Source organism: Lactuca saligna, chromosome 9 (assembly GCF_052625555.1).
Source record: "Lactuca saligna cultivar CGN05327 chromosome 9, ASM5262555v1, whole genome shotgun sequence".
Lineage (NCBI taxonomy): Eukaryota > Viridiplantae > Streptophyta > Magnoliopsida > Asterales > Asteraceae > Lactuca > Lactuca saligna.
In genome coordinates this window covers 13874213-13885920 of record NC_136425.1, presented here as the reverse complement: position 1 = coordinate 13885920, position 11708 = coordinate 13874213, and the positions used below count along the sequence as shown (strand labels likewise).

The 11708-nt window shown below is 31.4% G+C and overlaps 1 protein-coding gene across 1 annotated transcript; it reads left to right on the top strand.

Annotated features, from left to right (window-relative positions):
* The first annotated feature begins 493 nt into the window (after window positions 1-493).
* LOC145016012 (zinc finger BED domain-containing protein RICESLEEPER 2-like) lies at window positions 494-2216 on the top strand. The gene is made up of 5 exons (XM_078974456.1): window positions 494-1136; window positions 1254-1432; window positions 1526-1835; window positions 1914-1987; window positions 2106-2216. The coding sequence occupies exons 1-5, from the start codon at window positions 494-496 to the stop codon at window positions 2214-2216; spliced, it is 1317 nt and encodes a 438-aa protein (XP_078830582.1).
* Window positions 2217-11708: the final 9492 nt, after the last annotated feature.

Genomic DNA, 11708 nt, shown 5'->3' with positions numbered 1-11708 from the left:
TATATATACTTTTAAATGTAAATCCTAATTCCTAATCCTAAGGTCGTAATCTGTTTTGATTTTACCCATTCGAGTCTTCGACCATTTTCTTGCCCTAAATCATATCGTGTATGGTGTATCCGTATCTCCCCCTCAAACGATCGATCGATCGGACCCTCTTCTTCTTCTAGTCTCTTCGACAGTCTGACTCCCGAATTCCCGATCTCCCCCACCGTCGACACTCAATACTCCGGTTAGTCCCACTCTCCCCTCTGGCTTTTGTTACTCAACGATCGAAATCACAAATCGAGGACTCGAAATCGACTAATTGAGTCATAATCGACTGAAGCTGGAGTGGTGACTGGTGAAGCGTATCCGTATCTCCCCCTCAAACGATCCAAAGGTCGTGTCGTGGTATGTTTCTTAAATTGCTCTTTTTTCTTAGTTGATGGCAAGTTATTTCATTTGGAATGCAAGTTATTTCATTTGGATAATGCAAGTTTTTTCTTAGTTGATGGCAAGTTATTTCATTAAAAGTTGGGGAATTGAAAAGAAATTGTTTTCTATAACTTTGGATAATGCAGCATCCAATGATGTATGTGTTGAGTTGCTTAAGAATCAGTTTCGTTTGACGAATTCTTTGGTATATGATGGCAAGTTATTTCATCTTAGGTGTTGTGCTCATATTTTGAATCTGATTGTACAAGATGGTTTGAAACAAATTGATGTTTCGGTGGAAAAATTTAGAGATTCTGTGAAGTATATCAAGGGATCTACACTAAGAAAAGATCGATTTATTCAGATTTGCTCTCAAAATCTTCTTGACTACAAAAAGGCTTTGGTTCAAGATGTTCCTACTAGATGGAATTCCACTTATAAGATGCTTTCTTGTGCGCTTTATTATCGTCTGGCTTTTTCTCATTTGAGCTTGAGTGATTCGAACTTTCAAACTTGCCCATCCTCTGATGAATGGGATAGAGTTGAGAAAATGTGTGGTTTTCTTAAAGTGTTTCATGATGCAACTCTTCAGTTTTTTGGATCTCTGTATCCTACTTCAAATTTGTATTTCCCTCAAATATTTGGAATACATTTGAAGTTGGTTGAAACGAAAGACAGTCCTAATGAGTATATGAAAAAAATAGCTACTCAAATGTGGAGTAAATTTAGAAAATATTGGGCTGACTTCAATCTTTTGTTAGCTATAGCTGTGGTGTTTGATCCGTGATATAAGTTCTCTTTTGTTGAGTTTAGCTATAAAAAGTTGTATGGTGAAGGTTCATCACAGTTGAAGAGGGTTGAGGAGGCACTTTTTTCACTTTTTGATGAATACATGCAAGCTTCTCGAGAAAGTAGTGATGGAAATGTTGGAGGTGGTAGTGGTAGTGGCGACTTTAATTCTCGACAAACTAGTGTTGGAAATGTTGGAGGAGGCTCTAATCATAGTATTCTTGAGGTAAGTCCTTTGTTCATTACATTTGCATATTTGCTTTATACTTTTTCTTTTTAAATATATTATAATTTTTTCATATTTTGTTTAATATAATAGGAGTTTGATGAATACGATAATGATGATATGGATTCGACCAAAAAAAGTCAATTGCAAGTATATCTTCTTGAGCCAAGAACTAAAAGAACTTCTTCCATTAACATACTTGAGTTTTGGCAATCCCAACAGTATAGGTATCCAGAATTAGCTAAATTAGCTATGGATATACTTTGTGTTCCCGTTTCAACAGTAGCATCTGAATCAGCTTTTAGCCTCGGTGGAAAAGTTTTGAATGAGTATCGAAGTTCCATGAAGCCTGAAATTGTTGAAGCTGTAATTTGTAGTAGGGATTGGTTGTTTGGAGTAAAAGGTAGTATTTATAATTTATTGTTTACTTATATTAACTATTAGTTTGTATTGATTTTTTTTTTTTATCTTTCTTATCCAGTTGATACTCATGTTGATGTCGATAAACTAACTCAAAACGTCATGGATATGAACATCGCCGAAGACAACACAGAGGTTACAAGTTCTAATAAACTTTAAGTTGACGTTTGGTGAGTTATTTTTAATGAAAACAATACATTTATATATTTTTACTTACGTATGTTTTAACCTTGGCTTTTCTTTCTACTTGAAGGTTGAAGTTCATCATAAAGAAGAAAATGGTGTTGAAGAATTAACTTTGTTTTTTGGAAGAAAGAAAATGAGAATTATGACTATTACTTTTGTACTTGAATTATCTATGTGACTATGTTTGTATTAATGTTTAGTTTGAACATGTTTGTATGAATGTTTTTAGTTTTTATTTGGATGTTTAATTGTTAATTTTATTTATGGAATCTGACCCATAAACCCAAATCAAACCCACGAACCCGCCAACCTGTGAACCCGTATAAATAAATGGTTTGTGGGTCATATATGGGTTTATGTTCCAATCCCGCCAACCCGTGACCTGTATAATTAAATGGGTTGTGTTTGGGTTGACATATTTTGACACGCCAGCCCGCCAACCCGCGACACGCTAACCCGAACACGACACGATTGCCAGGCCTAGTTACGCCCAGCGTAACCGAAGTCTACGCCCATCGTAGTCCGAAGCCAACAACCTATAAATAGCTGCAAATTCTCTCGGATTTTCACGCCAAATCTTCTTCTCTCTCTAGATTTCTTTCTCTCTCTAGGGTTCCAAACCATCCCTAAAGTCTAGGTGGACCCCTAGCACCCGAAAGAAGCCCCGAGGCTCCCGGAGTCCTGAGAAAAAGGGTCTTTCGGTTTCGAAACGCTGCTCCGAGCAAAGCCCGGTTTTCTTTAAAATCCGTTGTAAGTGAGCTACGCTTACGCAATTTTTAATATAGCTTTCAAATAATTATAGTAATGTTATTAGGTCCTTAAAATAATTATTTGAGCTATTATTTTGAGTTATATAAGTATCGTTTAATGCTTATATAATAGTAATAATAGTCAGACTATTAATTAGTTGCGGTTATCATTAGATTAAACCCTAGTGGTATTGATACTAGGTTTTATCGAAGGAAAATTGTTTTGAGAGTATCGAAGCGTTGTTCGACTGCTGAGTCACCACCGTATCAGGTAAGTGCATAGTTACTTTCATCTTACACATAGATATGAAGTATTTAATATAGATTACATGATATTTGTGCATATTGTTTGTATACTTGTCGTCTGTGTTGGGTGAAAGATTTTTATACATGTTTTAAAATGTATATGTATTTTGATATCTACAAAATATGTTGGGTAAAACATGGGTAGATGAATGATAAGGGGTAAAAGCTGAAATAAAGGAACATTAGTAGTATGGACCTAGTGCCCTATAGGTAAACATTGGCAGCAATGGACCTATTACCCTATAGATGAGCACTGGCAGCTACGTCACAACCCGTAGATGTTTTAGATCTACGGTAAACGTCCTAGCAGTTGCACTCTAAGGACACTATCAGCAGCTGCACCTAATAGGGAGCCTTATGACCATGACAGTAGCGTTTAAAGGTCAATACCGACAGAAGTGCCTCATAGAAAAAAAGTCCCAATTCTAGCAGCTGCGCCTAAGAGATAATATTAGCAGCTGCACTTGACCACTATGTCATTGGCAACAATGGACTTCATGTTGTATCCTTAGGATGATCCTTAGGAATGAATGAACAAGGTTTAGCTGATCCTTAGGGTAAATCCTTAAGAAGATAATGGGAATGGGTAATTGGGTTGATTGTTTTGTGTTCAAATATAATAATTATATTATTGTGGGTTGAAAACCCTATCTACTCACCATGTTTCCCAACCTGACCCACTCCAACTTATTGCATCACAAGTGTCGATACGAGGCTACTATAAACTGAGAGATTTAAAAGAGATGTAGATCACTAGTGTAAATAAATGTAAGTTCTGTTTATGCTTATGTTCCTGTATTGACGATAACATCCCAAATGTTTTAAAAGTGAATAAAAATACATATCTTTAGGATGCTTTGATAACGCAATTATCATGTTTTTCTGGGAACAAATTCCACAGCATTCTTATTAAAAGAGGTACTCTGATTTTTGTAAAGCATAAACAAAATCGTTTTTTTCTGGCCGTGAAAATGGGGATGTCACAATCTTCAAAGAACACAACCAAGGAAACCCAGATTTTGTACCACCACTATATACCATTGAAAGAACAAAATATGATATTTGATCTAGAAAAATTGAACATAAGTCGACTGTTTAACAAAAATTGAACTAAAAATTGAATAGAAACTTGAACAAGAATATGAATTTAGGGTTTTATTTTTTATGTGGAAATAAAAGGGTGTTGTTTCATTTTCTCTTCTTATCATCATTTGAGTGGATATGTGGTACTTATGTTAATGGATCCCCGGTACGATCAAATCAACACTCATGACTATCGCCTACACTGTCAATATCACCAAATTGATAGCTGCGAATGTTGTTAGAGGTTAATATTCCGCCTTTTTCTCATGGATCGGGTCATGTCGAACCACGCAAATCCATTTCTCCTGGCCTTGTGTATGATATCTCAACGGAATAATAGATCGTTAACTATGGTAACATCTCTTATGCTAGAAAATTAGAGGACGAAAGAGGCAGTGGAACAAGGGGTTCTAGAATATGCGAAGAAGAGGAAGAGGGAGGTAACATGAAGAAGTTGAGGTCTGAATGATATGATGAGTAGTAAGATGATTAACTACTTGGACTTTAGGTGGACAAGCATGATTTAACATCCTCAATATCGATTCTGAATGACATCTACAAACAAGTATGTTTGGGGTTGATCCCTTATTTAATAGGAAAATTACAAATTTAGTGACCTATTATGTAAAAAAAATACTTTAATGACCGATTCGAGAGAAAACGTAGAGTTTGATGTGCTACAGTGTCATTTCACATTCTTAATAAGATCGAGCCTTGTGATTCCTATTTGTGTGAGTATTGTTGGAGTAATCGGGATTTTTCATGCGTTTTGAGTTATCTTGTTTTTGAATTTTTAGCTTTATCCTTTCTACATTTTTGTATAGATAAACATGTCTATTTATTTATTTATTTTTCTTGATTTCAATTGGTATAAGTAGGTTATAAGATTTGATAATTTATAAAGAGTTTGTTCTTGAAGTTAAATACAAATGTGGTATCTTTTTTTGCTGTTTTTTTATTCCACTATATGTCTAGTTTTCTCATTATGTCTTCATAAAGAAAAGAAAAATGTTTCTTCTACATATTGGTTCTTATACATGGTGTTAGAGATAGTTTATGCCCAAGATCAAGCCTTAACCCTTAGCCATGGATGCAACAATTAATGAAAAGGAATGCCAAATTACACTCTACTACCTAATGTTATCCATGAATAATTGTACTGCACGGGCCATCATAACGGAAGTTTTCATGAAAGATAATGACGTGTGGGATTCCATTGAGCCCAAGAACCCTCAAGAAGTCATTTAAAACATCCTCTTTCGATTTGACAATTTGAAATCATTTTAAAAGGCTTTAATATAATAAATATCGTTTCAAGGAAACTGGCAACAAAGTCTTACTTATCTAAAATAGTTTTAGTTTCAAAAGAGGTTAAAAAAGAGGGTTAACAATTATAATATTATTACAAAAGTCAGTCTTCCACTACATAACAATGACCTTTAAAAGATCTCAAACTCCTATAAGCCTTAATCACTACTTGCACCTAGATACATATAAAAATAATGTTAGCTTTATGAATGCATAATGACTAGTATTAAGATTCATAATCTTTGTTGTCAAAAGGAATTAAGTCATTTGCTTTGACCAATGAGAAATCCCCAAAATCTTTGGAAAACTCTTTATCTTTAATCTTTGAAATCCCTGTGATCTTTAAAACTCTTACTCTTTAAAACATCTTAAATCTTTAAAAATAATCATAACTTTAAAATGCTCAAACTTTTATAAACAAATATAATGTTAAAAATATCTTAACTGTTCGAAACATTTTTAATTAATAGTGTACCAAACATAACTTTTCAAATCATTCTCTTTACTCTTTTCTCTTGAAAACTCTTTAGTAGATAATAATTATATTAGCAATAGTAAATAGATGATGAAATGCATTATGATTCTATTCCCAATCTAGGTTTCACTATTAGTCTCTTTTCATATATTTTCATTCTCATCTAATATCAATGGGGACAATGAATCCGTTATCACAAAGCACCCTACATAATGAATCTTCTCATTTCTTTTAGTCACTTTGGTCTCTTTAATGGTATGTGTGTGATGTCAACACATATCCCATACATGATATAGCTATCCAAGTGAATAAATAGGGAATGTTTATAACACCATACTACTTATTGTTCTCTTTAGTATATTTTCCCATGGACTTTACTGACACACAAGTCTCTTACCATCTTACGTGAATGCACAAGTAATATGATAAAATCTTTTCAAACGCTTTTTCATTTTACTCTTAATCAAACTCTTTAATGAAAATTCATTTTCATGAATGCACTTAAGGTGCACACACAATATAACACATATCACACAATATTTCAACATATTAAAATATTTTTGCAAAACATCTTATTTATATATAAAAGGGACATTTATTCGATAGTACCTACCTTAATCCAAAAGTTATACTTCTTATTTTTTTTAAAGGAAGGAAAAAAATCTTATAGTATCTCCATTCCTCTTATATAATGTTTTGAGTATTTAAGTGTCACTTACAAGTATCAATAGGTGTGCCAAAATCCTATTAAGTGTCCCATTAGATTTTTTACTAAGATATCATTTCTAAAAGTGAACTTTTATTGTTTCAAATCCTTACTTAAGTTAAAAGATGAACGGAGGTGAAACAAGGACTAATTTGGATACCAGATACAAAAGTTATGATATTTTCAAGTTTTGTCATAAAAATAGATCTTATGCAGACCGAGTAGGATTCTAGGCATACTAAGTATCAATAGAAGGCCTAGATACACTAAACTCGGGCCTAGTTGGATTCTATATGGATAGTGTACATCAGGAAAAAATTCTATTAATTCCTACATGTTCCCACTTTTATCCCACACTTTCCCAACATTTACCAATGATTGTTAATGACTTTCAAACATATTAATAACATTATTGCATCTCTCATCAATCATTTCTTATTCATGACTTAATGTTTAGAAATTTTTTACATTACAAGAGCTATAATGAAGCTTATGTAAAGATCCTCACATCCTCAATCGTCCATAAGTTCTTAATGACTTTCAACCACATCAATCATTATGATAATCTTTATATAAACTTATAAACATCTTAATAAGCATCTAATAATCTTAGTAAATCATTTATTACTTGATTCCATCTTCCATACATGATTCCAATTCCATTGTGATGTTTTGAAACTTCATTTCTCATAAAAACATTTTTAAGATCAATTAGATCTTCAAACCATCAATTTAAACATTCAATTACACATAATTTTGAAATCATTAAATATTTCTAAAAATTTACAATATGGTTTGGGATTACCATTTCTCTAAATCAAGTTAAATCCAATCAAATAGTAGATTAACCTTGGAATAATCAATTCTAATCATATAAAATACTTATAGGACTTTGGAATCATCGTTAAAAACAACATAGATGAAAAAATAACTTCATGGATTTATCTGGCATCTAGAAATGAACTCCAAAATTCATTTAAAGCGAAAGTATAAGTCTCTAAAGGTTATATACTACTTCAAACACAAAGTTAGGGTTTTAAATTCCCCAAATCCATAAAAAAGAATGAGGAAATCAATCATTTCATGGGAAAATGGGTATTACTCAATGTTTTAGAGTACAATTCAAGCTTCAATAACTCATTAGAATATGTAATAATTCCTTAAATTTGATTTCAACCTAGGTTGGGGTTCAAAACTTAAATAAATTTATGAAATAAATTTGACCTTTAAAAAGGAGATCGTTGTATTGATTCATGAACTAGAGCACGAAAAATAGGTCACCCTTTAAAACTTTCTGATGCTTACAATAAAACATGCCTTATAGCCACCCTATATAATTTTCTCTTTAGTTTTATAGGAATTTATTGTCATACAAAACACTTGTGGTTGCCCTATATTGTAACATCCCTAATTAATGGTAATTTTAAATTTTAATTAAATTATAAAGAAAATAAATAAATCTAAATATAATAAAATTAAAATAATATTTATCATGAAAAGTTCAATATAAGATATAAGATTTAAAAATAAGAACAATAGATTTTAAAGATGGAAACTAAAGATGAGAGATCATTTTTGACAACTTGCAAACTTAATAACTAGTGTTGACCTAGTCAAATGACCAAATAGTTAGGAGGAAATTTATGTTGGGTCAAAGTTTAAAATAAAGAGTTTGCCTTTAAATAGTTGGCTAAATTGCGTCAAAAATGTAAATAATGAACGCTAAGGGACATTTATGCCAAAATATGAAAAATGAGAGCTCAATATAAGAGTCTCTCTCTTTCTCTCTCTCTCTCTCTCTCGCTCGCTTTAGCTTGAGAATCATGATTTGGGAGATTGGGAGAGGAACGTTTTATAAAACTTTTTGACTCCGAATTTAGAGTATCCTACTTTCACACAATTCACAATGTTCAACAAGCAATCGATATTTCATGATCAAGGGTGTATACAAAGAACATATTTGATTTAGCTCCTTAATGCTTATCATAACTAGTTATTTTGGTTTTTTACTGACGACTTTAAGTATAACATCGATTCTATTTATTGGTCTGAGCAATATATGATTTCCGGTGGCAATTTTGATAAAGATCGAACATTCTAGGGTTTCAAATTGAATAAGAAGAAAAATTAATCCAATATAGGAATCTTCATTAGTGAATTCAGGTAAATCTCATACTCTTCTCTAGAGATAGAATCTAGAGATCTCATCTAGGTTTGGATTTGAACCCCAAATCCGATGGTGGTGATTATTTGATGATAGATGTTTTTGGTAGTTCTGTTGTTCTTGATTTAGTAGCCATTTTAAGTTTGTCGATCATATACTATTTTTTTTCTATCCACTTGATCAGCTACTTAGATTATTAATTTAATTATTTGAGATTTAAACTTTTTAAAATTTAAATTAAACAAGGTGTAACCTATTAATTAAAAATGGAACCAATATCATATATGATTTGTGTTTAAATATCGATAAATTAAAGAATAATTATTTATAAAACACTAGTTCTGAGACCCATGTATTATATGGATTTATTTAAAAGAAACATTAAATATAAAATTCTAAACATTTAAGAAGTTTGAATTTATAAGAAAAGTGGGAAAAAATATTGAATTATAAAAGTTAAATTGGTTTTTATTCTCTTTTAAATTTAAACAAATAATTTAGATAAATAAAAAAGGAAATTGATGAAGCTTTAATTTAGTAATTTTTAAATTAAAAATTAATGAAATTGATATGCATTTATTATTATATTTAAATACTATGTGGAATTTAATAAAATGGAAAAACCATAAAATGACATGTGAAATAAAAATTAATTTAAAATAACCACAAAATTACATGTGGCAAAATGAATAAGAATGTGACATGTGGCAAAAAGATCTTTATTTATTAGAATAGATTTTAAACACATGATAATAAATATTGTTTTCTGATAAAGAAAAATATAAAAAAATTCATTGAAAAAGATTTTAATGGTTTTTTTTGTTAACTAAAATTAATGGAAATCCATAGAGTAAAATAATAATAAGGTTTTCTAACATGTGTGCTTTAAGAACACATATAAGAAGCTTTAGTTACAACAAGATTATATTGCATGAATGGTCCTTTAAGTTTGTGCTTTTTCCTTGAAGTAGTCATCAAGAAACGTTTTTTTCCCTCAAGTGGCACCTACGGACGAAACCTTGAATGCAAATGAACATTAGGTTGGATGTTCGTCTAAAACAACGTTAAAATTTCTTTTTTTTGAAAGGCAAATACAATATATTCCTAAACTACGCCTAACTACTCCTAAATCCACCTATGTGTCAGACAAGACTTGAACCCTCAACCTCAAAGAGGGAGGACAACACCTAATATCGTTGGGCTAGAAGCCCTTTGCACCATGTGCCTTGCACATGAGGGCATATTCGTCATTTCACCTAAAAGGACCGTTTGCGAACATTTTAATTGCACATCTGATCAATCCATTCTTGTTTTAATTAGGGCACCTAATCGATATCCTTTCTTCCTAAAAAACCTTTATGCTCCTATTGCAATTTGGGCATGACATAAATCTTGCATCCCCACAATTATCACAAACAAACCCAGGATCAATAACCGAAAATCCTTCACAAACTTAAACAAAGTTCCATCCTCTTAAATCCGTTTGATCTCATCTGCACCACCGATATGCTTTCCCTTGATGAATAGGTGTGCCAAAATCCTATTAAGTGTCCCATTAGATTTTTTACTAAGATATCATTTCTAAAAGTGAACTTTTATTGTTTCAAATCCTTACTTAAGTTAAAAGATGAACGGAGGTGAAACAAGGACTAATTTGGATACCAGATACAAAAGTTATGATATTTTCAAGTTTTGTCATAAAAATAGATCTTATGCAGACCGAGTAGGATTCTAGGCATACTAAGTATCAATAGAAGGCCTAGATACACTAAACTCGGGCCTAGTTGGATTCTATATGGATAGTGTACATCAGGAAAAAATTCTATTAATTCCTACATGTTCCCACTTTTATCCCACACTTTCCCAACATTTACCAATGATTGTTAATGACTTTCAAACATATTAATAACATTATTGCATCTCTCATCAATCATTTCTTATTCATGACTTAATGTTTAGAAATTTTTTACATTACAAGAGCTATAATGAAGCTTATGTAAAGATCCTCACATCCTCAATCGTCCATAAGTTCTTAATGACTTTCAACCACATCAATCATTATGATAATCTTTATATAAACTTATAAACATCTTAATAAGCATCTAATAATCTTAGTAAATCATTTATTACTTGATTCCATCTTCCATACATGATTCCAATTCCATTGTGATGTTTTGAAACTTCATTTCTCATAAAAACATTTTTAAGATCAATTAGATCTTCAAACCATCAATTTAAACATTCAATTACACATAATTTTGAAATCATTAAATATTTCTAAAAATTTACAATATGGTTTGGGATTACCATTTCTCTAAATCAAGTTAAATCCAATCAAATAGTAGATTAACCTTGGAATAATCAATTCTAATCATATAAAATACTTATAGGACTTTGGAATCATCGTTAAAAACAACATAGATGAAAAAATAACTTCATGGATTTATCTGGCATCTAGAAATGAACTCCAAAATTCATTTAAAGCGAAAGTATAAGTCTCTAAAGGTTATATACTACTTCAAACACAAAGTTAGGGTTTTAAATTCCCCAAATCCATAAAAAAGAATGAGGAAATCAATCATTTCATGGGAAAATGGGTATTACTCAATGTTTTAGAGTACAATTCAAGCTTCAATAACTCATTAGAATATGTAATAATTCCTTAAATTTGATTTCAACCTAGGTTGGGGTTCAAAACTTAAATAAATTTATGAAATAAATTTGACCTTTAAAAAGGAGATCGTTGTATTGATTCATGAACTAGAGCACGAAAAATAGGTCACCCTTTAAAACTTTCTGATGCTTACAATAAAACATGCCTTATAGCCACCCTATATAATTTTCTCTTTAGTTTTATAGGAATTTATTGTCATACAAAA

Excerpts from the sequence above, each read along its gene's own strand:
- LOC145016012 (XM_078974456.1), top strand. The coding sequence starts at position 494 with ATGGCAAGTTATTTCATTAAAAGTTGGGGAATTGAAAAGAAATTGTTT. Across the intron at positions 1,836-1,913 it reads TTGGTTGTTTGGAGTAAAAG|TTGATACTCATGTTGATGTC; the intron begins GTAGTATTTATA and ends TTTCTTATCCAG. Across the intron at positions 1,988-2,105 it reads TCGCCGAAGACAACACAGAG|GTTGAAGTTCATCATAAAGA; the intron begins GTTACAAGTTCT and ends TTCTACTTGAAG.